Source organism: Anoplophora glabripennis, unplaced genomic scaffold (genome assembly GCF_000390285.2).
Source record: "Anoplophora glabripennis isolate ALB-LARVAE unplaced genomic scaffold, Agla_2.0 scaffold466, whole genome shotgun sequence".
Classification (NCBI taxonomy): Eukaryota; Metazoa; Arthropoda; class Insecta; order Coleoptera; family Cerambycidae; genus Anoplophora; species Anoplophora glabripennis.
Window position 1 is genome coordinate 377986 of NW_019416918.1, and position 26959 is coordinate 404944.

The 26959-nt window shown below is 35.9% G+C and overlaps 3 protein-coding genes across 3 annotated transcripts; 2 read left to right on the top strand and 1 right to left on the bottom strand.

Annotated features, from left to right (window-relative positions):
* Positions 1-1600: 1600 nt before the first annotated feature.
* Positions 1601-6018, bottom strand: LOC108910146. Its single transcript, XM_018714672.2, has 3 exons — positions 2235-6018; positions 1870-2185; positions 1601-1740 (listed from the first exon to the last, which is right to left on the bottom strand). Exon 1 carries the CDS (start codon positions 6016-6018, stop codon positions 2608-2610), a length of 3411 nt encoding a protein of 1136 aa, XP_018570188.1. The 3' UTR covers positions 1601-1740; positions 1870-2185; positions 2235-2607.
* Positions 6019-18808: 12790 nt separating this feature from the next.
* On the top strand, positions 18809-23691 carry LOC108910147. The gene is made up of 2 exons (XM_018714673.2): positions 18809-20009; positions 20944-23691. The coding sequence occupies exons 1-2, from the start codon at positions 18809-18811 to the stop codon at positions 22281-22283; spliced, it is 2541 nt and encodes an 846-aa protein (XP_018570189.1). The 3' UTR covers positions 22284-23691.
* Positions 22448-23836, top strand: LOC108910148. Its single transcript, XM_018714675.2, has one exon. The coding sequence runs from the start codon at positions 22448-22450 to the stop codon at positions 23834-23836; it is 1389 nt and encodes a 462-aa protein (XP_018570191.2).
* The last annotated feature ends 3123 nt before the right edge of the window (positions 23837-26959 follow it).

Consider the following 26959-nt stretch of genomic DNA (forward strand, 5'->3'; position numbering starts at 1 on the left):
CTTTCCAAATTTTCTTTTGAAAATGGTGCATTTATTTAGCAATCGTGAATATTATGGTATGCTCATAATTTATGGCGAAGCAAATGAAAATCCCCACAGAGCTTGTCAAGTGTACCATGCAAGATATCCTGAATGACGTGCCCTCCCACCGCGAACATTCGTTGCTGTAGCGCAAACAGTTTTGGACACCGGTGAAGTAACTGCGTCGAAGTGGCGACGGTGGCCCAGGGCGACCCCTAAGAATCTTAAATGTTGAGATGATTTTAGATCTCGTCGAAGAAGATCCTCATCGTAGCACCAGAAATATCGCACAGCAAGTAAATATTTCGCACCCTATTGTATGACGGACATTACGAGAAACTCAGTTGTACCCATTTCATATTCAACGGGTTCAAGCGCTTACTCCTGAGGATTTTCCACTACATCGAGGTTTTTCCAAATGGTTGTTTCACGAACATGCAAGAAATCCTCAATTTACAACGCAAACACTTGTTACAGATGAGGCATGTTTCGGTCGAAATGGTGTACGCAACGCCTACAACACTCACCACTGGACTATCGAAAATCCACACGAAATATGTCGCGTGGTCTTTCAGCAACAGTTTTCAGTGAACATGACACGTAGACGGTGCTTCATATCTAGATTGTTTGCAAAATCGCTTTGCGGAATTATTGGAAGACATGCCATTAAATGTTCGGCAAAATATGTAGTTACTGCATGACGGAGCCCCCGCTCACTTTTTTCGGGGAATACGCTACTTTCTAAACATTACTTTTCCCGATCGCTGAATAGGCCGCGGCAGCCCAGTTAGATGGCCCCCCGGTCTCCGTACCTCACCCCTTTAGACTTCTTTTTGTGGGGATATGTGAAAAATGTTGTGTATTCCACTGAGGTTCGTGAAATCGACCAACTGCGAGATTGTATTACCGAAGCTTGTAATACGATTCGAGAGAACATGGCAATGTTGCAACGCAAGCAAATGGTGGATACATCCAACATCTTCTATGAAAATCAGCAGTTCTCAAAAGGTGGCTCCTTGCAATGTTGAAGTAAGTCAGGTTTTAAAATTACATTTTACTCAACACAAATCCGTGGATTTACCTCATTTTGACATAACGGATATGTAGCAAAAATATTTGACATAAGTTCATTAACACCCTATATTGTTAATTTCTCGAAATCGCTGCATCGAATTCTTCGATATTGTGCATTACTGTTTTAAAAATATTTTTCAGATATCCAAACAAAAAATAAAGGAATTAGATCCGGTGATCTCACTGGCCATGACCCTCAACTCGATTTTCATGAAATTCTTGGAAAAATTGAATCGCTGCTCTTACATTATGTGCGGTTGTCCCATATTGTTGAAAATAATGTACTTGCAACTCATCATCATGTGATTGTGCCAAATATGGCTCTAAAATATGACTTCGATATCTTCAGCATTTATAATTAAGTCTAGAAAAATATAGACCCTATTATACGTCTTTTTGACATCGCTACCCAAAACGTCTACTTTTAAGGGATGTAAACTGGTTTCTACAAATGTATGAGGATTTTCTGAAGGCCACGTTCTATAATTTTGGCTATTTACATAACTTGATATGTGAAACCATGCTTCGTCAGTGAAAAACAACAAGTCCAACAAATCGTTATTCCTGCACAATAATAATTGCCTAGTATATTATGAAAATGCCGTTGTTCTTTTAAAGTTTCATAACACATTCCTAGTAAAATCCCTAAAATGGAAATTTTAGGATATTTACTATACTTCAATCTAATCTCAAATTCAAATAAAAATTTTGTTATAATATAGAGACAGGAACTAAATTTGAGAATATTTACACAAACTTAACAAAAAAAAATACCTGTATGAGCAGACAACTTTGATACGGACTTTGCAGGACTGATTTATCCGTTGCTGTATATTATCGACGACATTTTCTGTAAGTACAATTGATCTGCCCCTAGACATTCCTTTGCAAATGCAGTATTTGATTTCAAACCTTTTGACGATAGCACATTTCCAGTTTAAGAAAGTGTCATAGTTTAATGTTTGTCTCTGGAAATTCGATCATAAATTATTCAATGCAAGATTGCAAAGACTATGTCCATAACCCATCTTCACTTCGAGTTCCACTTTTCATGAGGCATCTTGTTCAGGAATAAAAGGCATAATACGTTCTGAAATAAAAATATTATTAACCTGAAAATATTATTTCTGTTAACTTACCAGTAATACGACGAAGTGTTAAAAAAGTTTAGCTATCAGCTGTGAAATATGTACGATTTAAATGTAGCTACTGAAAAATACACAAATGTCAATTTAGCGTCATTGGTCATAATGATTCGTTTACAATAAGTAACAAATTAATGCGTCTACACTCGAGAAAATCAGGTCGCTGATTGTTCAATGAAATGTGAAAGATTATTCCAATCATAAGTCGGTAAAACGAAACGTTGTGTTTTAACGTAGTCGTAATTTTATTGTTTATCTGAATTTAATTGCCAACGCGAGGCAAATAAAATTATTGTCTTATAATTGTGAGAACAATTATTATATTATCCATATGAAAATACAGTTTCTGCAGAAAAAAATGCACGTACTAGAATTTGAGACATTCCGTGAGGTACTTTACAGTGTCCAACTCGCCTCTCTCCTTAGCTAATTGCATTGCTGTGCACCCTCTTATGTCTCTAACATTAACGTCTGCACCACCTTGCACGAGGTATTTCACAATGTCGATCTTGCCTCTTTCTGCAGCTAAGTGCAAGGCGGTGCGTCCATATTGTTCTTTACAGTTAATATCGGAACTATGTTTCATGAGTTTGTTCACAATGTCCAACTGTCCATAACTAGCAGCTAAATGCAACGCCGTAAGGTTCTTGTTGTTTCTAACATTAACGTATGCGCCGTGTTGTACGAGGTATTCTACAATGTCCAGCGCATCTCTCACAACGGCTAAATGCAGTGGTGTGCCGCCATAGTTGTTTCTACTCTTGACGTTTGCGCCATGCTCAGTTAAAAACTTCACCATTTTCAGGTTGCATCCTTTAACAGCAGAGTGCATTGGAGTATCACCAATCTCATTTTTAATGTTCATTCCAGCCTTCCGCGTAAGGAATTTCAAATCATTTAATGTGTTTCTGCTTTTAACAGCTATTTTCAGACGCCAGTCTTTCATATCGATCTCTTTACCTCTAATGACTTTGAAATTTATGCTTTTCAGGATGAGTTGCAGGAGTGCCAACCGACTTTCGCCTGAAAGAACGAAAATGGGATTGTCGTTCATAACGGTTTTAGATACGAAGGACTGATAATTTTTAAATATGGTAGATGGTAAGGAATCTACAACAGGCTGAAGGAACTCATCAAGAAAAGCACGGATAACTTTAAATTCAGGTCTCACCAATATTTGGTCAATTAAGAGCCTTTGAAACTCAACGTTTGGATTCCGAAGTTGTAACTCTCTTGATATGCTATCGGCCACAAAGTACTCTGCGAATGTTCTGTGTACGAATTGGAATTTGTCCCCCAATTTTTGCACGATTCCTATCTTCAAAATGCACTCTTCGGTACATTTGCAGTCTGCATGGCGTTCTGAAAATAAATCACATTCAGTTTCCCTCAAGATCATCTTCAGGGCAAGACTACGATGATAAGCAAGGCATTCGTGGAACTGGTTGACGAGAGCCTGATTCGCTGCCGTGTTACCGATAGGATTCCCCTTGTCTGTGAAGACATCTTGTTTCTTCTTAATGAACATGCTATATAATCCCGCAATATTAACTTTCTCCGGTAATTTTGGTTTGAAATCATCCTGTTCTAAATATTCCTTACATCCTTCCCAGTTCATGAATTCCTTCCACCGAATACCTTTCTGAAAAATCTCTGCCAGCATCTTCACTTGCAGAGGCAGCGCAGTAAGGAGATTTTCTCCATAATGATGAGAATTTATCCATGAAGATAGTTTGGTTACCAAAGTCTCGGCATACCGCTTGCATTTATCTGTAAGTGTACTGTCTATTTTCAGATTATGGGCCCAGTAGCTTGTAAGGAAATCTACTTGATTTCGCCTCGTAAATGGTAACATTTTAAAGGATGCAGCGTTCAAAACCGCTTTCAACTCTCGAGATACGTGAGGCCTAGTGGTTACGAATATCTTAGCAAAGTTGGTAGACTTTTGACAGTGAGTCAGCATGTCGAGTACCAGACCCGTGTAGTCGGGACTGATTTCGTCTACTCCATCCATCATCAAGAGAACCTTTTCGTTTATGGAAAATACTAACTCCTCGAAATTATTAGTCATTTTAGTAGCTTCTTGAGAATTTAACAATTCTAATACAGTTAACGTTTTCTTATTCTTTCTCAGAGAGTCCCTTAAAATTCTCGTGTATTCATTAAGATTGATCCTGATAACCCATAAATGAGGACGTCTTTCCTTTATAACACTAGCCAGTTTAATAAGGACGGTACTCTTTCCCATCCCAGAACTATCTATGATCAGTATCACTTTTTCACTAGTATCATAAATGCGTTCCTCCGGAATAACATTCTTTCTCTTTCGTGAGTCTCTGACTTCTGGCTTAAATCTTCGATGTACGTAATACCTTGCGGTGTCCTCATCCAACTCTAAAGGCTTTACCCCAACTTTAATTTCCTCTCCTTTAATCAACACTTGCAGCATTTCAGAATGTAATGATTTTGTATAATTTTCATTCCTCGATGGCTCTAATAATTCTTCCAAATTGATTTTTTGACCTTGAAATACCACATTTTTCTTCTTTAGCGTTTCTTGGGTATTTTTTGAGAGGTCCTCGAAGGTTATAGATACGTCGATCTGTGAAATGTTATTCACTCCAAACAGTTCCATTAGTTCGTCATTGCCTTCGGTCACTAAAATAACTTTCTTATATGGATCCCTTTCTAATATTTCTCTTAATTTAATACATATTTCACTTTTTACTGTTTCGTTTTCAATTTTGGACCAAATCATTATTAAATAGACATAACTACGTAACTCAAATGATTCTACTACATGTTTCTGTATTTCAACGCTATCATTGGGATTGACATACAGTTTTCTACTTTCATCGTTCTGCAAAGCATGAAATATTTTCAACACCTGCAACAAATGTCCCTCTTCCGTCGCAAGGTGAAATATCCTTTTCGAGCCTGTGAAATTAAAATTGCTACGTTCGAAGGATACATTGTAGTCTTTTAAAGTGTCGCAGTACTTGTCACTTCTTATTTCACTAAACATGGCTTTGGCACGTACTTCCGTCAAATATTCACCTTTAGGTTGTTTAAACCAATCCTCCACTTTCTTGTATATTTCTTGGTGAGACGTTCCAGAAGAAATATTGTAATCATTCAAGCCAGACAGTAATTGTTCGATAATTTTATGCAATTTGGTTCCGCATGGATAGTTGGAAAAAAATTGTAAATTGTTTAGGAAGTCTTCCATGTTTTCGTCTGTTATTACCGCTTTATCAATGCCCTTACTTAAATTGTTATCAAGATAGCTCTGTATACTTGCTTTTAAATCAAGCAAAACATTCTGATTGAAGGTGAAGAATGTGCATGTGGGTCCTTCGTAATGTAACAAGCTGTCAGAGCCGACACGATGGAGGGTTAAAACGTTCTCCAAGCCTTTTTCTTCGATATCCGTGTTAGTGCATAAAATAACAGTTTTCTCTTTAACTTGAGACTTAATTTGCAGGTATGAGAAAAAGTACTTTGCAAGGCTAAAATCGGAGTTTTTGAAGCTGCTTGAAAAAAGCTGATCCCTAGTGATCTTCTTAGTTTGTTTGAACTTGGCCTGTAGAAAAACACCTTTATTTGGCATTTCGAGGACGAGGTCGTCGTATTTTCCAGCTTCCTGATTTTCCGTCGAGATTTTCCAGTTTCTAAAATTTTGGAGGGCGTTCAACAAGAACACGATCAGCAGATCCAGTTGAAACTGGACCCCCTCCAGACCGGCATTTCCTTTATTTTTCTTGTATATGTCTTCCATCTCCTTCGAAGATAAATCCCTGCAAAGAAAATGTGTAAGCTGGATAAATAAATACCTCTAAATATTGAATGTAACATATCTCAATAAAAATGAGATGTTCAAAAACTTAGGGACAATTTAAAAAATAATATTAATTTTGTATTCATCTATAGAGCATTTAAAGAAAACATTTTGGTAGATACATATACAGGATGTCCCAGAATAATGTGCACAACGGAAGACCACAGATTCGTGAACCCAAAATAGTCAGATTTAGGTTAATTCACCTATATCCGAAATCGCTTCGTTTGACCGCTAGATAGCCTCAAAGCTTGTGACAATTTTTGGAATTTTATAAATAACTCGAATACGTATTAATCGATTTTGATTATTTTTAGAGTGTGAACTTTTGCTTTAGATCTACACATTTTGGTGTTATACAGTGTTTTTTAAAACTTACAACTTCTACAAAATTGATGTATAGTGATAATATCCGTTCATAACTTTTTCCTCCTTCGGGCAATAATGACGACGATTTTTTATTTGATAGATGATACCATTTGGAAGTTTTTGGGCCTCTTATAGAATTTTGATTAAATGAGCGGTTTGGGTACAAAAAAATATTTTTTAAATGTCTACATTATCTTGCCATTTTACAATACCTACTTAACAAAGTGCTAGTAGTCTCTGATTTTGTATGTTGACTGTAATTTCAGTTTGATCTTTAAGTCATTGCACCTGTCAATTCTTAACGAGTGTTTAGGTACTACGATAAGATATACCACTTGTTAATTTTTCGATATGGATACACACATACGACGAATTAGTTATTTACAACGTGCCTAATTTTATTGAAATAATTCGTAAAATAATCAAATACAATAAAAAATGCTGGAGATAAAAGTAACAAAGTTGAGGTTATTAAATTTAGTACAACTTTTTACAAAAACTATTCAAAATGACCACCGTCTACAATAAAGGTCAATTCAGCGAAGAAAGTTAAAGGACACCCTTTGTAGTTCTTAAGAGCTATTTTTTTAAATATTTATGGCATTTTCGATATGCCTCCACAACTCTGTTAGATGTGGAAGCATGCACTGTTGTTTTCAGAGTGCCCCAAAAGTACAAGTCTCAAGGTGTTAAGTCTGGTGAATGTGAAGACCAGTTAACAGGTTAACATTATCCCCTCTACCGACCCATCGACGAGGGAATCTTTGATTCAGATACTGCCGAACATTTATAGTGAAATGTGGTGGAGCGCCATCATGCATAAACCACCTAGCTGTGAGTAATAACGATAAATCTTTTGCAAAAATTCTAAATAAAATTCCATATTCAGTCTATGGGGTAGAATTCGGGGCCAATAATAATGCTATCCCAAACAAGATCAAACTGAAATTCCAGTCAACCTACAAAATCAGAGTCTACTAGTACGTACTACTGTTAAGTATTGTAATAGGGGTGGCAAGATAATGTATACATTTTAAAAATATTTTTTGTAGGTACCCGAATCCCCCATTTAATCAAAATTCTACAAGAGGCCCAAAAACTTCGAAATTATATCACCAATCAAATAAAAAATAGTACATATTTTTCTTCAAATATATTCAATACAAAAATTATACAGACGCCACTGGCAAAAATAATAAAATTGTTTGTACATCAGAAAATGCATCTCGATGAATAGAAGGCATGTACCAAATTTGAAAAAATATTTAGGGTAATAGGGTGTTATCATAAAAAAATGTTTTTTCATAAAACTTTAGCACCCTGTAGTTCAAAAGTTAAGACTTTTAGAACATACGTTCATATGAAGTTTTTTTCTTAAAATGGACCCAAGAATAGCCTCCTTAAATATTAGCACGTTATTAGAAACACCCTGTATAATATTATAATATTAGTTTGTATAAATTTAAAAATAAAATAATGAAACTGAAACCAACAAAAGTTAAATAATGATATTATTGTCACTTCTATCAATCCACCATTTACTTCTATGCACTTCTCAATTCTGTTACGTACGTTCGTAATTACTTTTTGTTTGAGGTAATTTCTGAACAGGCTTATCCTAGCACATAGTTCCTGTATAATTTGTGGCCTTTTTATTTCAATAAACCCCAAAGAAAAAATCTATTGGCGTCAAGTCCGGGGATCTCGGCGGCTACTCAATTAAGGACTATTTCGTCCTATCCAACAATTCTCAAAATGTTCGTTCAACCATTCTGTCACCACAGCAGCGTTATGAATAGCTCTACCAGCTAAATGAAACTCCAAATTAAAAAAATTTATTAAAGGCAAGTCATCTAATGCGTTCCGAAATTCATTATTAAGATTTAAAAATCTATTCGTACCTATTCAAATTGTCTTAAAAAAATGGCCAATTATTCTATTATTTAGTATTCCACACCAAACGTTAACTTTTTGGGAATACTGCATCTGCGTTTATAATGAATTCTGAAAATGAAATTTAAGATTATTTAAATATTCTCTCTATAGCTAATAACAAAACTCCAAACGTCTTTCTTCATCTCCCAATGCCAAAGTATGAGCAAATTTTGAGCCACTTTAATACTAGCACGGGGACTATTATTAAAATATTGTAAAATTTAGTTATTATTTCTCAAAATTCTAGATTTAAGTAAATTTTTTGAAACAGCCTGTTTCATTGAAACCTTTATTTATACTGTACACTACTCCAACTTACTCGTCTGGGTGCCTAGTATTAAATTGCAGCATTTCTTGCCGAATGCACATTATCGCCAACAATTTCTATTTTGTCTCTTAATGGTATATTTTCCATGGTTATTAACACGTGATAAACTTTACTACACACTAATTTGTCACTAATGCCAATTAGCTAACTACCTCATTTTTTGTTTTGCTTCATGGATAACTTGATATTAACAATACAATTAATGAAAGAAAATACTTTGATACTATCATTTAAAATTTTTTAAAAAATTTGGTATTGACCCGTTTCGGGGGGTTCCTAAATCCAGTGGCCTAAATACATTTTTTCTCAAAAAATCCCCAATATGAAATATTCGAATTTTACTCCTAATAACGGACGTAGTTCGCCTTGGATTTTGTGGAATCACGCTCATTTTCCTGCACAAAGCACACTTCATCAAGCTCTACATCTGAAAAAAATCCAATTAAAATCGTACAATAAATAAAGATTTTACAGAGTGGCTTCAAAACAAATGGGTCACCCTGTATACAGAATGTTGCCTGACATAAGGAACAAGTCACTTAGGTCATTCTGAATAAAAAAGTTATTATATACGTGGCTTCAATTATCCATGGTTACCGAGCTATGGACTTTTAAAGTTTAGAAATAATGATTCAATATTCAATCTCGCTAACTATGAACATGTTATGTTAGTTGACATGTTGACAAAACAACTGATAGTTGACATGCCAAAATTTATAAACGTCAGTTTATACAGTAAACTGTGTGAACGTGTTTCTAGTAATACATTTCCTGTCAACATGCCTGTGCTGTTTTCAAACGAAGAATATATCGACATAGTTTACATTTATGGATTTTGTGATGGAAATTCGCGAGCTGTCCATAGTGAGTATCAACGGCGATTTCCGATTTCGAAGAGTGCCAAATTGTCAAACATTTGATTCTGTGTTTCGACATCTGCGAACGCGTGGTTCATTTCCAACAATGTCCACTAACTATGAACGTCTTGAGTAGCAAAATTTGATTGAGCAAGAAAACATTTTGCAGTAGACACGTACGAATGTTCCTCACTGAAGATTTTTCGAACATTACATAGCAATCTATTGTATCCTTATAATGCACAACCAGGTTCAGTATCTGGAATCGCATGACTTATATATCTTCACGGGTAAATTTTTGCCACTGGATTCAAGCAAATCCTCAATTAGTAAAACGTATTTTATATACCGAAGAGTCGCTGTTTACTAAAGACGAAGTGAACAATAAGCTCAACTCTCACAGATGGTCTGATAAGAATCCTCATTGCAAAAAAGAATCTAGGTACTTTTCAACGACGATTTTCTATAAACGTCTGATGTGATATATAGGTTCACTTTCCAAATTCGAATTGCCGAACAAATGTTTCAAATATTATATATATTTTTAATTTGTTTGAATTAGCTTAATACTTTCATAAAAGAGTTCATAAAACATGTGAGAATGCATGTTTTTTTGAAAAAAATATCCTGTCTGAAAACATAAAATCAGAAGCTCTTCATTTATATCTCAACAAGGCTTTATTCTTTTAAAACCAAAACCCAGGATTTTCGAAAAAACACCCTAAATTCTCAAACGTCCAAACATTATGTCACGGATTAATGTTAAATTTGCAGAAATTATTACCTGGACAAAAAAAAATATGACCGTATAGAAAATTAAATTTTAAATAGAGTTTCTTATTCTTTAAACTCGATTCAAAATGGCGAACATGGTTAAGAAAAATATATAACTAAAAAAATATAGCACCAATTGAAAAATTTGAAATGAGAAAGTTGTAGGTTTTAAAAAGAACTATTGACTGATTTTTTGTAAGTATCGAAAAAATCTTCTCTTTTCTCTTCTTCTATAACTCGTTTACATGTACGTTCCCATACTTGTTATTTACTGCAAGCATATGTTAGAGTCCGCTAAAATGGTAGCGTAGCAGATTTCGCTTGGCCTTGACGACCGGCGAGGCGTTGGCATAATATTGCAGACTGTGCGTTTAGGCTGTTCTAAACTATAAATGAGATCACCCTAGAAATGCTTAAGGAAGTATTATTCAGTCATAGTGATGGGCAAAACGATTCATTTTAATGTTTCGAATCAAATGACTCATTTCAAAGTTGAGAGTCGAAACTGGGAGCCGACTCTTCCGACTCCCAACTCCCATGGTAGATATCGAATCGCTAAGTTCGTAATTCGCATAATCACGGTGGCCCGTCTCGGAACGGACGGAAATAGCGGAATCTGGGCCGATTGACGAATTTTGTCGATCTTGAGCTTGACCGATAATTCGATTACATATTTGTTTACTGAAACGACTAAAATTGAAATTAGTTCTTCCACTGCAGTCAAGGGTTATGTACTTAGTTCTTTCACTGAAATTTGTTGTCATACAAAAATGCGAATGAATGCGACGATAAAGCATATATTTTCTTCAAACGTTTACAAATACAAACGCAAACCGTTTGCTACCGTTTTTCCCTGTAGATTGTGGCCATTGTTGCCCACACTCTTTACTCCCTATCAGTATCAAACAACTTGCAAATCACTAAATATCAGTGATCACAGGCACAGCTACACGCCGATCCAAATCGCAAAACGAATCAGACTCACATCTGACTCTCGGCCCTGGTGGACACACGGAAGTCTGTGAATCATCGGAGTCGACTCTTACATATTTTGGGAGTCGACTCAGATGATCTAAGCCAAGAGTCGACTCTCTGATTCGAAACATACACTCACTAGCCAACACTATTCAGTCAGTTGGTTACTGTATCAACAGATAGACCGAGCTTGATCTGTATATCTTTTCCTAATTAAAATAGTTTGGTGGTGTCTTTTACAACCCTGTTTATCTTATATATAGCCCGCGGCAAGCCAAAAAAGTACATTTTTGAAAAATTTAAAAATATGAATTATTTTTCGATATATCGATTTTTTGAAAACAAGACGCTCTCGAAAATTGGCTAGATCTTCTCGGCGGACAGGACTGTTTTGCTTCTAAAGCGAAAATGACTATAATTTTCGTGTTTAGCTACCCCAGATTAAGTACAAAAGAATTTTTGTACGTGGTCCAGAAGCCGAGATATCAAAGATTTTGCAAGCGCGGGCCATTTAGACTGCACGCCATCAGTTTTCAGAGCGAGCGCGCTTCCCCCTCTGCCCGGTCCAGCTGACGCACTCAGCGCTTGCACGCTTCAGTTTATTACTCAATTACTAATTAGACAAGGCGAAATCGGCGGCACCGTATGAAAAAATTTGTGGATTTGATTTTTCTGCATAATCACCTCCGTGAGATATCCCTGAATGAGGATCAAAATGTTACCGGCTAGTAACCTGGTCAAAATTTGTATAAACTATTTTTTTAAACAAATTGCAAAAATTACTTGTTTTGCTCCGGACAGTTTTTTTAGGTTTTTTGGGGTATACTAAAATAGTTCCTATGAACTATGCTCCTAAAATCAACGGTTTCCGAGTTATAAACAATTTAAAGTACGAAAAAATGCAAAAACGATCATTTTCAAGACTCAAAAACAATAACAAAAAATCAAATTTTTGATGTTACTAAAGTTTAAAAGTAGTCTTTAAACATCCCTTGACAAAATACTGAGGAGTTATTTGGTGTAATTACACTGCGATGCGTATTATTTTACCTATTAACAATATACATTTTGACTTGCGCGCCGCGCCGCTCGAGCACTCCACTGTGCGCCGACCCGAAGTCATTTTTTGATCCTTAAAATTAATAAAAATCGTCAACATTTTGTAACAGCGTGATATGATAATATATCTCTTTACGAAGAAAATAAACCAAAAACCGTTACTGTAGGGCTATCCGCTGAGAAGATCTAGCCAATTTCGAGAGCGCCTTTTTTTCAAAAAATCGATATATCGAAAAATAATTAATATTTTAAAATTTTTAAAAAATGTATTTTTTTGGCTTTATTAATAAATTATCCAAAACATTTTTTTTTAAATTTGGCGTTTTTAATATAGTTGGGAGCATTGATGAAATTTTAGGACTGCGATCGCTGGCCGCTGCATCCACGTTTTACTCTTACGTATATACTAATATATACTCTTACACATACTAGTATACAGGGTCGGAAAGTCCCCATGGTTCATCGGCCGTTACGTGAGAGCGATAAAGTAAGTCATAGAAATCCGTGCGATAGAGAAAGATGGATATAATGAAGGCGTCTAATAGTCACCGCCCATTTCGCCCTTCCACAAATAAGAAGTGGAACTAGTGCTTTATTTCCTCGACTATATTTGCGAATTAGGACTGTAACCTCATGGGAGAACCGAGAGCTTCCATATTTTCGGACCCGCTGAATTCCAGTCTGGAAACGAGACGGAATATGAAGAGGAAGACCTAATAAACGAATTAAAACACAACGTTTTAATTCGTCTATTCATTGACTCCTCAAAACGAAGTTTGAAGGCTCTTTTAGTGACGTTACATATTTATGCAACCCGCAACTAAAGTAAAAATTTAACATTAGCCATTATTAGCCGTGTTATTCCTAATACGCTTGTTCGGAAAAAATAAACAAGTACGCAGGTGGAGATCTTGTCGATATTTTCTCTTGTTTTGTTTAATCTTGGCATTTTCTAGTTCTACTAAATATTTTTATTGTTCTTCTTGGTGTTGTACTGTGTCAGTGTGTTTATCGAGTGTTTTTTTTCTTCAAGTGGTTTATATAGACGTACTCTTAACCATAACCAAACTTTCCCTGAATGATATCCGAGCAAGGATATTTCGCTTATATTATATGAAATTATCTTTAATGCGCATGCTCAGTAACATTGATATAATTTTAATTTATTAATTACTATAAAAGTCAATATTGCTCTATAAATTTAAATATATAAATTCTATAATTCTTTTAGTTTATCACTTGGGGTTTGAAACTTCTTAAATATTTCTAATATTTCCAGAATATCGCGATATTTAAAGTCATGACAAAGAAGTCATTTTTTTTACACTTATGTCCAAAGTACGTAAGGTCGAAAATCAATCTAGTAAAAATTTTGAGAAATTCTTCATGACAATGTGCACTATGGGGTTGTCTATTATTTCGTTATGTAACGTCACTACTAAAAAGGTCTATATAGTCCAATCGGATTAGACTTTAAAAATACTGTTTTGAGAACTAATTAAAATTATTATTAATCAAACATTTTCGGAAGGGTGTCAGGATATTAGGACAATAGTTTGAGACCAGTTGCCGGTTGCGAAACATTGTTTAAATAATCAAAGAAAACTCGAAAAATAGGTTTTTTGTGTTCAACTTTTGAACCGAACGCTACTGAAAAAAAGTTTAGTAATTTTTTATAGGTATTAAAAATACCTACCAAATGAGATGCGCTGGATCAAAATTCGTTAATTAGTTTTCTTGCAAAACTCAAAAACAGTCATTTTAGCGGTTTTTTCAATTTTATACAGGGTGTCCCAGAATAACGTGTACAACGGAAGACCACAGATTCGTGGACTCAAAATAGGCAAACCTATATCCGAAATGGCTTCGTTTGGCCACTACACTAGATGACCTCGAAGTTTGAAACCAGGTGGTTTTTGTAGCTTTTGAGAGGTAGATTAAAAGTGTCAATGGGCGCCAAGCCCTAAAAATTCATGGTTCAAAGTTGCAGCTCGCTGAAGCTACAATGCTTTAGATTTCACTACCTGCATAGTATAGTAAAAAAATACTACATTTTTGCTCAATGCCCAATAACCCAACAACTCAATAAACTATCGCCGATATATCGAGACCTCTGATTGAAAGGGTTAAAAACGATATTGAGATGATCTTTCAGATCACGATCACTAAAATCGATTTTTTACAATTATTATCGTACAATAAAAATCATAGCGATTACCTTCTGCATTTGCATGACCCGATATACACAACGCGGGGAGGTTGCTAGATCGGACTTAGCACATCATGTAGCCCTAAAGGGCTGATTTTCAGAGTTGAAAGATCCTGTCTAGCAGGAATCTAATGCCTTAACCTAATACTTCAATATTATTTTCGTTCTCATTGCGTGCATCTGATGTTGAATTCAGCAAGGATTCATCGGGGTACTTGATATTATTTTGATGCCGCGCGTAGCCTAAAAACTACAAAATGCAGGCTATATGAGCGCATGTACCCAACGTCCGGACACCAAATTGACATGTGCAATAATATTCTATTATGTTATCGGCATCGTCAGTATCGTTAATTCCGTCTCCATCAGCATTATTGTAAGTTATAAATATTTGGTGGTTAACAGCTTTTCGAAACCTGGAGTAAACCCTAACTCTTATAAAGCCCCGTTCATTTACATGAGTCGTCTACATGAACGTCTAGTTGAAATTCTTCATCATTTTCCGTCACGATTTTATCTGGACATAAGAACAGGAAAATCAGGGATATAATCACGATGTAAACTTATCCATTGACCATTTCTTCTCACAAGATTTTCTACTTCAACTTTGGCTTGAACGATATTAGGAGTTTGCGATTTTAACAACATTTGTTGAGCCAGTTCAACAGTTGCACCTGCCATGTCTATAACGGGATGATACCTATTTATTAGAGCACCAGCAATGCGATAAAAGTCACCAATATAAGTTGCATAATATTAAATATATTACCAAATATTTTAAAAATAGATCGGAATTGCCCATTTCTGCTTTCAACTATCCATCTACTTTTTGTTATGATACGTGAATTATTCGCTTCTTCTGTGGATAATTGTTTTCTTCCAGGCACAAGTAATGCAGGCATTCAATGATCGATGATCGATGATCGATACCCAACTGTTGCAGAAATGGACATGCATCTCGGTAACTTATATCAACCAAAGCGATATCACCATCATGAAACCAGTGTCTTAACGAATTTCCATCGTTTCGAAGTTCATCTAGTAAGATTTCAGCGTCATTGTTTGTGCAATCAGAAAAGTAGGGACCAAATATTGCCAAAATGAACCCATCAGGTACTACAACTATAGTGTTGGTTTCAAAAGTTGTCGGCCTTTATGTACGAAAAATGATTGACATAATACTCGAAAACAAGAGCTTTTATGTAAATATACATAAGTACAGTACTATTAATGATAATAATAGCATTTGGTTCATTTAGTTGAGGATTGCAGGATTGTAATTTTGTCTTTTTATTGATTCCGGTCCGATATTTCCTGGAATGAATCTTAATAATAATGATCGATAACATCACTTACAGCTTGCCGATGACTGTAATAAAAAATAACTTTTAAAAATTCATCACTCAACCCTTGTTTCAACGTGCACAAAAAAGTGAGTTGGTTGACGAGCATACAAATGAACGGAATAAGATGTTATAGCACATGTTTAGATTTTAGGCACATGAGCTCGTATTGGCTGCATTGTTGGTTTTTAGGCTACGAGCGGCTTCGAAATAATATCAAGTACCTACTCCGATGAATCCCATGATGTGCTAAGTCCGATCTAGCAACCTCCCCGTGGTGCACATTGGGTCACGCAAATGAAAACGGCAATCGCTATGATTTTTATTGTACGATAATGATTGTGAAAAATCGATTGTACTGATCGTGATTTGAAAGATCATCCCAATATCGTTTTTAACGCTTTCAGTCAGAGATCTCGATATATTGGCGATAGTTTATTGGGTTATTGGATTATTGGGCATTGAGTAAAAATATAGTATTTTTTTACTTTACTATGCAGGTAGTGAAATCTAAAGCATTGTAGCTTCAGCTACAAAAATCACTTGGTTTCAAACCATTTGACCGAAAACCAATTTACATAAGGATTCCGGCGGGGTCGTTTTTGTGTTAACTAATAAATATTTGTCTGGGAAATCCAGTCTATAATTTCGTGAATATCAAAATCATCCAATACATCAAAGTCAGAATCTGAATCCATTTCAAAGTTCTTAATGATGTCTTAACACCACTCACTCATTCACAGTCCACAGGAATAAGGAAGAAATACCTATTTAAAAAAAAATTATAACTAGCAGCTAAGTACTGTCAATAGTGTCAATTTATGTTTTCTTATTAATCCTATATTAATACATAGATTTGAAACGGAGAAAACAAAATGTTGTATTTTAATCCAAGTTCAGACTTAATCCTGGATTAAACACTACGGTGCAAACGGGCATAAGTCATTGTACCTGTCAATTTTTAATAAGTGTTTGCTATATAAAATGTACCACATGTTACTTCATTTTTCTATATGGATTCACACATACGACGAATTAAAGTTATTTACAACGTGCCTAATTTTATTTAATTAATTCGTAAAAACAATTAAGTGCAATAAAAATGCTGGAGATAATAGTAACAAAGTTGAGGTTATTCTTCCAATAACTCGGGTTTTGCAAAAATTCTAAATAAAATTCCCCATTCAGTCTATTGGGTAGAATAACAGGGCCAATAATAATGCTATCCCAAATAAGATCAAACTGAAATTACAGTCAACCTACAAAATCAGAGCCTACTAGCACTTTGGTAAGTATTATAATATGGGTGGCAAGATAATGTATACATTTAAAAAATATTTCTTTGTATCCAAACCGATCATTTAATCAAAATTTTATAAGAGGCTCATTGGCATCACCTATCAAATAAAAAATAGCTATTATTACTGCCGGAAAGAGGAAAAAGTTATGAACGGATATTATCATTATACATCAATTTTCTAGGTGTTGTAAGCTTTAAAAAACACTCTGTATAACGCCAAAATGTGTAGATTGAAAGCAAAAGTCCACACCCCAAAAATAATCAGAATCGAATAATACGTATTCGAGTTACGTATTCGAGTTATTTACAGAATTCAAAAAATTTTCACGAACTTTCAGGCCATCTAGCTGCCAAACGAAGAGATTTTGGATATAGATGAATTAGTATAAATCTGCCTATTTTGAGTCCACGTTATTCTGGGACACCCTGTATAATTCAATTAGTTTTCCTGCTAAAAAATCGTTCTATAAGTTTTTTTGAAGGTATACTTAATAAGTGGTATAAATTTTAGGTCGAAATATTTATTAGTTTTTGTTATTAAAAAAAGGCTCTTGGCAAATTCTAATTTCTACATCTTTGAGACGTCATAGAGACTTGTTCAAGGACTTGTCACATCGATTATTTAATTCAGCTCTGGAGCTGATATATATTTTTTTTCAACTTCAACTTTCAAACTATTGTCCTAATACACCCTTCTGAACATGTTTGATTAATAATATACCTACCCTCTTTTAATTAGTTTCGATTGGACTAATAGTGGTAATAATGTAATTATATGATTCAGCTTCAATAGTACTCTCTATAAAACTATGACTGAAACATCTACTAGAAAACGTAAGATGTGTGGCAAAAGCCAGATGCGTGTAATTTATGGGGCGGTTTTCAGAAAGATTGGGACCCAATAGTTCTACTAGGTCCCTTGAAGAAACAACCACTGTCAAACAAGGGTCAAGTAGTATAGGCGTCGTGTATGTATTTAGAGGGTAGTCTGAAAAGTTTTTGTCGCGGGGAACTAATAAATTTACAAACCGGTAATTAGAATAAGATCATGAAATTCCAAAACACTAGGCAAAGTAAGAAACCCATGTTTGTAATAACGCGCGAAACACCAGAAAGGCGTACAGATTCCAAATCAGAGTTAAATTTAGTTGCGAAATTGATAATTGGAAAAGAAAGATAGATGAAAAGCTGTTTTTTCCGGCCGGTTTTTTCCCAGCTATAAAACAATGGAATGATATAATATTGACCAGCCCGTCTCGTATCGTTTGCGGTACGAGGTCACTAGAGGAAGGAATAGAGTCACATTCTAATGTAAACCAAGACACACGAGTGGGAACTGAGGGTTGTACAGGGTGTACCAATGGTGATGTCCGACTGGATCTTTGTCATTTGAGGAGATTCGAGGTTAGGTGCGTGGGCTGAGAGGATAAAAGTTATCGGTCATCATCAACAAAAGTGGGAAAGGGGGTACAATCTCTCTAATACTCTCTACTCTAATTTCCTGTGTTATATTTCCTCTCTTTTTCCTGATAGAAATAGGTAAGTCAAACAGGTATATAAATAACACGCGCCTCGCGTAAAATGGACGTCCCAGTAGGGGGCGAAAAGCCCCCTGACTGGAATGAAATGATACTTAGTCAAACGGATCAAGTAGTAGAAATAATGGAAACTTCAGCAAATATTAAACCTCATACTGAAAAAAGGAAAAAATATAATTATTCGTACACAGATGCAAGTCCTTATGAAGTTCATGTTCAGCACAAAAACGGGCATAACATAGGTAACTACAACCACTTAGCTATAGCGAAAGAGCTCTTTAATCTTAATTTAGAAGGTATAAGTAAAATAAACAAAAAGGGGAAAAACAGAATCAGTGTAGAATTTAAGAACTTTAACATAGCAAACAATTTTCTAAACAACGAGATATTAATTAGCAAAGGGTACGAACTATTTATTCCAATCAATAACGTAGCATGCAGGGGTGTAGTCAGATTTGTAGACAAAAGCATCACAGACGAGGAATTAAAGGTCTATAGTAGGTGCAAAAATCCAAATATAAAAATACTAAACGCGAAGAGACTTAACAGAAAAGTAACGGAGAACAATGCGACAAAGTTTATTCCCACGGGAACTGTTTGCTTTACTTTTTCGGGGAAGAACCTACCTAAGGAGGTAGCAGTGTATAATTTAAATATGAAAATTGAACCTTATATAAGTCCTGTAATCCAATGTTATAACTGTTTAAGGTATGGTCACACTAAAATGCAGTGTAAAGGAAAAAGCAGATGCATCAGATGTGGAAGAAGTCACGAGGAGGAGGGAAATTGCCCGTTCCCTATCAAATGCGTTCATTGTAAGAGTGCAGAACATTTGGCTACTGACAGAATGTGCCCGGAATTCTCTAGGCAAAAACAAAAAGAAACAATGGCTCTGGAAAACTTATCATATTACGACGCCCAATTGAATTTCTCAAAACCCAACGAGAACAGCCAACCTCCCTACTCGTATTTACTGACAGAATTTCCTCCCCTGCCAACCCCTTCCAGGGTGGATACCCCAATAAGAAATAAACCAAGCCATGGGAACATACAAAGAAGTTTCATCTCTCCCGTTCCATACTTTGAAAACAAAAGCAGGTCTGAACAGCACAAGAAGAGGAAAATACAGCCAATGGCATATGACAAGGATTTGCATAACGATTGCCTTAATTCTCCGAATGGGAGAAGCACGAGCACATACTTCATTCTAGATACACCATCCACCTCCAGAAATACAGAGACAGGTAACTATCAGTCAGAGGGGGAAATCATTGCCCTACTAACTGAAATAACTAGACAAAATAGGGACGTGGTCCTCAAGTTTTTAGCAACAATAATAAATAATACTCCAGATAATGTCCAGTTGTCCAATAGTAAACACACCTAACATGCGTCCACTGTCAATTGTACAGTGGAACATGCGTAGCATGAGTTCCAATCAGAATAACTTAGTGTTGATCATCAAACAGTTTAACCCAGACATAATAGCGCTAAATGAAACATGGCTAAGTACGGCAGACAACTTTTCTCTCCCTCCGTATATTGTATACAGAAATGACAGACAAGATGGATTTGGGGGTATTGCATTATTGATAAAAAACAGTACAAAATTTTCCATTATAGACCTAGACACGACACTTGTTTCGACAGACACACAGGTACAGGGGGTTCACATCCCGGAATGTAATATCTCACTAGTAAATATATACAACCCTCCGCAATCAAAAATCTATCCCAGAGCGTGGGAAAAACTAATCCAATCGTGTCCAAGTCCGCGTATCATTCTGGGCGACCTTAACGGGCATCATCCTATGTGGGGAAGCGCAGACCAAAATTTCAATGGCAAAATAATAGCAAAATCGCTAGACAGTTTACAGATCTCTGTGCTAAACGATGGAACACCAACGCGGTTGACGCCGCCGAATCAAAAAAAGTCAGCAGTTGACATAACCCTTGTCTCCTCAGACATAGCGCCAAAATGTACATGGGAGGTAATAAACGACTGCGGAATGAGCGACCACTTCCCTATAATCTGCCACTTAAATCAAGGTCTCGAAAAAAGACGCATAACATTGCCCAAACGAAGACTTGAAAAAAAAGCAAATTGGAAGCAATTCCAAACAAACATAGAGGAAAAAATTGGAAGTACCAAAGGTCTAAACTATGAATCTTTTGTAGAAATCATCAATGATGCAGCAGAAATCAGTATCCCAAGGTCAAAGGACAATCAAAAGTCAAATCGCCCGCCAGCTCCATGGTGGGATGACGAATGTGCGCGGGCCCTGGAAGACAGGAAAAGAAGCCTTTCCATTTATCGAATAGACCCAAGTCTAGAAAATTACCTACTGGTAAAAAATCTATCGCGCTCTCCAGAAGAACATTCAAAGGAAAAAAAAAGAGATAGTTTCAGGAAGTTCTGCTCTGAACTAAATAGGAACACGCCATTGAAAAAAATTTGGCAAACAGTAAGGAAATTTTCCAAAATACAATCCCCACAAATTCAAAACAAGCTACCAGAACGAAACATAGCCATTCAAATACTAGAATCAATGAGTGCAGTCCATATAATTCCTGACTTTAGATTCAGACAAGGAACCAACGAACCTCCGTTTCTATATGTAGAACTAATGGCAGCCATGAGAAGAAAAAAAAGTTCAGCTCCAGGCATCGATCAAATAACATACACGATGATAAACAACTTACCAATTGTAGCTAATAGATTCCTATTAAATCTGTACAATGAAGTTTTGTTCGGGACAAACCAACCCGAGCAATGGAAAGGGATCTTAGTAAACCCCCTGTCAAAGGTCGGGAAAGACGCGAACCAGCCAGAAAATTACCGTCCCATAGTTTTGAGCTCTTGCATAGGCAAGATTTTAGAGAGCATGATCAAAAATAGGCTTGAATGGTACATTGAAAACAAAGCATTACTCCCACCATCGCAGTTCGGGTTCAGAAGACGAAAAGGATGCATAGAGTGTGTTGCATATTTAACTTCATATGCACAAATAGGCTTCAGCAGAAACGAGGTTACACTAGCTGTATTTCTGGACATCCACGCTGCCTATGATAATGTAAACATATATAAATTGTATGAGAGACTCCTAGACTTGGGCGTTTCTCATCAACTCACAAACTTGGTATTTCAGTTTCTGCATAACAAACAAATACATCTCAAAGACAGTGAAGGGCAGATACTCGGTCCGAGATTAAACAATAAAGGGTTATGCCAAGGATCCCCGTTAAGCCCAATACTCTTTAACATATACACGTCTGATTTGGCAAATTCCATCCCTGAACAGTTTCGACTGGTGCAGTATGCCGACGATATAGTAATAATGACTAAAGGTACCTCCGAGACAATTCTAACAAAGGAAATGAATCTTGTTTTAGAGAATGTAAACGAATGGTTAGGGAGACACGACTTGACGTTGTCCACCACCAAATCTTCGGCAATCATGATCAGGAAAAAAAATCCAGGCACCCTTACCCATCAATATCCATCAACAACCATCTGATCCCCTGGAAGAACTCGGTAAAATATCTAGGAATCAAAATAACACAGTCCCTAAATTGAAACGAGCAAGTAGAACATGTCAAAACAAAAGCCCTAAAAGGAATCAACATAATGAAATCACTTTGTGGTACATGGTGGGGAGCAGATCCATCGACATTGCTACTCATGTATAAAGGAATTGTACGTTCACATCTCGATTATGGTTCACAGCTGATGAAACCCTGCCCGAAACAAGTCCTTGCCAAATTGGACAAAATGCAATACCAAGCACTAAGAATCGTGACAGGATGCATGAGGTCCACCCCAACTAACGTACTATTAGCAGAGTGTGCTGAAATGGCACTGGAGTACAGGAGGAAGTGGTTAGCAAGTAAATTTGTACTAAAAATAATCGCAGAACAAGAACACCCAATCTCAGAACTATTACTAGAACTGGACAGCTACTGTCAATCCAAACGAGGTTACTGGACACGGAGGGAGGTGCCATACATTATTGAAGCGCTAGAAGAAGTAGATCAACATGCGAACAACATACATGCGGAAAAAATCCTACCATGTTTCGAAATAGAACACGTACATCAGATAACTCCAATTGAAGTTGCTAACATTAACAACGACAGAGCGCAAATAAACAGCAACAAAGAATTTCTAAGTATATTTGGACCAAAGTTTGAACAGCATACCTGGATCTTCACCGATGGTTCTCTCGACAAAAATCAAGGAAACGTGGGACTAGGAGTGTTCATCCCAAGCATCAACCACAAATTTTCAGCAAGACTTCCTCAACTCACACAAATATGCACTGCAGAAGTTATAGCGATAAACAAAGCCATTACCATATGCCTAGAGAGGAACCTGGACAAGTCAGTAATATTCTCGGACTCAAAGTCAGCTCTACAAAAAATCTCGAGCACGGAAATCAACAAAGATAGGGACCACATTTCTCTGAAAACAAAAAGAATGTTGTTAGAAGCAGAGGCAAACGGCTGCGAAATCAAATTGGCATGGATTCCGGGTCACTCCAACATCCATGGGAACCTAGTGGCAGACACACTGGCAAACATTGGAAGAAATTCTGAAAATCAAGTAGAAGTAGAACTAGACAAAAATGATGTCCTACCAACAATTAAGCAGCAAATACAGGCTAAATGGAAACAAGAATGGAAATTGAGTACAAATTCACGAGGTTTCAGCTATGCACAGATAATAAAGGAGTTCCCAAGTTCCCCATGGTTCACCTTGTTTCCATATAAGGACAGAAGGCATCTAACAACGATAATTAGAATGAGAACAGGTCATTGTTTAACCAACAAGCATCTGCACAGAATAGGAATTCTGACTCACCCGTATTGTGAATGTGGACAGGTGGGTGACTTAAATCACATCATATTGGAATGTCCACTAAATAAGAATCCTAACTTTGACTTATATCAGGAATTATCCAAAGCTGGCACGCAAAACCCCTTTTCGATTACCACTTTGATAGAAAAACTTAATTATCAAACGATCTCCATACTGTTGAAGTTCTTAAATCTTTGCTGTGTCAAATTGTAATCCATTTGTATTTTTTTTTTTTTCAGAAAAACCTATGACCCCATCTTTTTTAACCTGGGTGCTTCTCTCTAATCCGAGGCAACGTTTCGGTGTGTGTTAAGGCTCAGCTGTTGCCCCCGAGCGTGAAAAGTCTATCCTGTGTTGTGTTGTTTACTAACCCCATTTGCACTCCCGCTCAAGATATAGGAATCAATCGAGGGAATATGAATAACCAATCTCAGATGCACTTCACGGTGCATTCCCTTGAATAATAAAAAACAATTACATAAGAAGCTGGCTAAATACCCTCTGGGTGAAGGCCAAAAAAAGAAGAAGAAGAAGAAGATGTCGGACTGAAAGCGTGGAGACGAACACCACATTTTTGCCATTAGGGTCTCTAAAGTATGTACTACGTAGACGGGGAATTTGGCTTAAGGACAATTAGTCCGAAGGGCTAGAGGACAAGTCAGTATCTCTCGGAATTCAGTTTTCTTGATCCTCGAACTGACTAGTTCATTCTCGGAGATCGGCCCCATTCTATAATTTATTAATCTTTTTAACCTAGCGAAGTGTATTACCAGCTTAACTGCCTACCATCTTTTCTAAGTATAGTTCGGTGTACTCTGGGTCTTATTATTTCGAGAGTAAAGAAGCGATATAATATATCAAAATAGGTTACAACAGGATCAATTTCCCTGAAAAAAATAAGTTTCTTGCATAGCTACCCGATCCACTCACGAATTTGTACCACGTTCAAGCATTTGGCCCCACTGTGACGTTGCTGCTAGTTACGCTAAAAGCAGTTTATTCACCAGCTATTTACATTTCTACAGGTAACAATTTTCCTGTTATTATTTTATTATTATTTATTTCCAAGTAGCAAAAATAATTGCACCATCGTGTTCCCAGGGAAATTTTACATCGGTTTTATGCTATTGCTTAATAAAATTAAATAAATTTATGTCATGTTTTGGACAATTACTAAGCAAGAGAGGGGAAGTGTATATCTCCGGCGGTGAAACGTATTTGGGGAGTAGTAGAGCGCGCACGCTACATGTATCGGCTGAGTCGCAGTTGACAGCTCTAGCAGGTGTGCTTCTTTGGAATATAATGCGATTTCAAATATAATTAGCCTGCAGTTGTAGTGGATTTTTTTTTGCTACTTTAATTTTTAAATGAAAAACCAAAAATATTACTAATGATTAATGAATGAACAGAAAAAAATTTTTAGAATGAAATACTTATTGCAAAAATGAAATATACAGGGTGTCCCGAAATTAGGGGGTAATATTTCTACAGGGTGTTCTGTGTCGAAAAAGATTACTTTTTCTTTATATAAACGTGGGTCCAAAAATTCTTCCTAAATTTACCATAACTTTTTTGTGCGTTGACTTTTTTTAACTTTTGAAAAGTATGAAATTTCATGATTTTTTATTAAAAAAAGGTACTCTTGGTTCATATTGGTAGAATGTTCCATTTTTGTGTAAAATCCGTTTAAAAATAATGTTATATGTGTTAATCATCGGGAATTGAAATTGTCAATATCGCAGATTTTGAATAACAAATATGCGTTTGACGTTATTTGCATTGACAGTTCAGTTATTTAGTTTTTGTGAATTGTTATCTTCATAAAAATTCTCGAATCTTTAGTAAATGATTATTTGACAAAGAAAAAAAAAACAAATTATTTGCAGCCAAATAAATGAATCCTCTGTTGTAATTCTTCCAAATGATTTATTTCTGTAGCATAAACTACAGCCTTCAACCTACCCCACAGAAAGTAATCTAGAGGATATAGGTCTAGAGACCGAGGTGGCCATGGAATGGGACCATCTCTACCTATCCACTTGAAAGGAAAATTACCGTTTAACCAATTTATGACATTATGGGTAAAGAGAGGTTGTTGATAGTGTAATGTTAAGCGTACTTTTAACGGTGTATCATCCAATAGTTCTCTTACATCATTTTGCAGAAAGTTTAAGTATCCTTCTGTATTCAGACAAACGGGAAACTGGATTGGTCCAAGTAGCTAGGTCCCCTAAAATTCCTGTTCACAAATTTATTGCAAATCTATTTTGAAAATTTGTGCGCTGTATTGCCTGTATTTAATGGATTTTATACAAAAATGGAACATTCTACCAATATGAAACAAGAGTACCTTTTTTTACTAAAAAACTGAAATTTCATACTTTTCAGTCAAAAGTCAAAAAAGTCAACGCATAAAAAAGTTATGGTAAATTTTACCCCCCTCCCCCCCAGTGTTGGAACGTATGTGATGAAAATTTGTAAATTTCGTTTCAGTAGCGGACTGAACACGTAAGAGTTAAGCTAATTACCAAATTTTATAAATTTATCTCTACTGGTTTCGGAGTTATTTAGAAAAAACCATCATCAGATTGTCCCCTTTAATCGGCTATAACTTCCTTAGGAAGAATTTTTGGGCCCACATTTATATAAAGAAAAAGTATTATTTCTCGACATAGAACGCCCTGTAGAAATGTTGCCCCTAATTTCGGGACACCCTGTAGTTCTCTGAAAAATTGACTAGTAAAGCCAATTCTACAAATACTTGTTCATAAAAAAAGTAAAAATTTGTATAAACAATTCTTCACAGAATGACAACCTTTTATTTCTTAATTTTAAAGATAGTAAACTTTTGAGGAATTGAATAATGAATAAAATAAGCCTAGTAGTCCGGACGAATTAGGTTTTTTTTCAAAAATCGGGCCTACCTCGAATTTTATGGGCTTAAAATTAAGTAAAAAATACACAGAATAAAAGCCTAAATTTGTGTATTTGTAGAGATCGAGCGTCATATTGTTTATAACAAAAGAAAATAAAATAATTGCTTTTTTTCAGTTTTTCGCTTATATCTCCGAAAATAAGCCTCTAATCGATATGAAGTGTACTTAATGATTTTGTTCCTGAGGAAATTTGCCACAAGGGTAGGCTTTTGCGAAAGCTCACAACATTTTTTTTATTGCAAAATTAGCGGCGAAAAGAAAAATGTGCTAAATTTCGTAGACAACAACAGTTAATTTTAAGACAATATTTTATACGTCGACCTCTTCTGAGCACGCAAATAAAGTCGATTTAAAAAAAAGCATCTCGGTAGCTGCCTTCTAAATGCCACAATCCATTTGT

Coding starts and splice junctions, on each gene's coding strand:
- LOC108910146 (XM_018714672.2), bottom strand. CDS start 6,018: ATGGAAGACATATACAAGAAAAATAAAGGAAATGCCGGTCTGGAGGGG.
- LOC108910147 (XM_018714673.2), top strand. CDS start 18,809: ATGGACGTCCCAGTAGGGGGCGAAAAGCCCCCTGACTGGAATGAAATG. Junction 20,010..20,943: donor CTCCAGAAATACAGAGACAG/GTAACTATCAGT, acceptor AATCTTTTGTAG/AAATCATCAATGATGCAGCA.
- LOC108910148 (XM_018714675.2), top strand. CDS start 22,448: ATGTATAAAGGAATTGTACGTTCACATCTCGATTATGGTTCACAGCTG.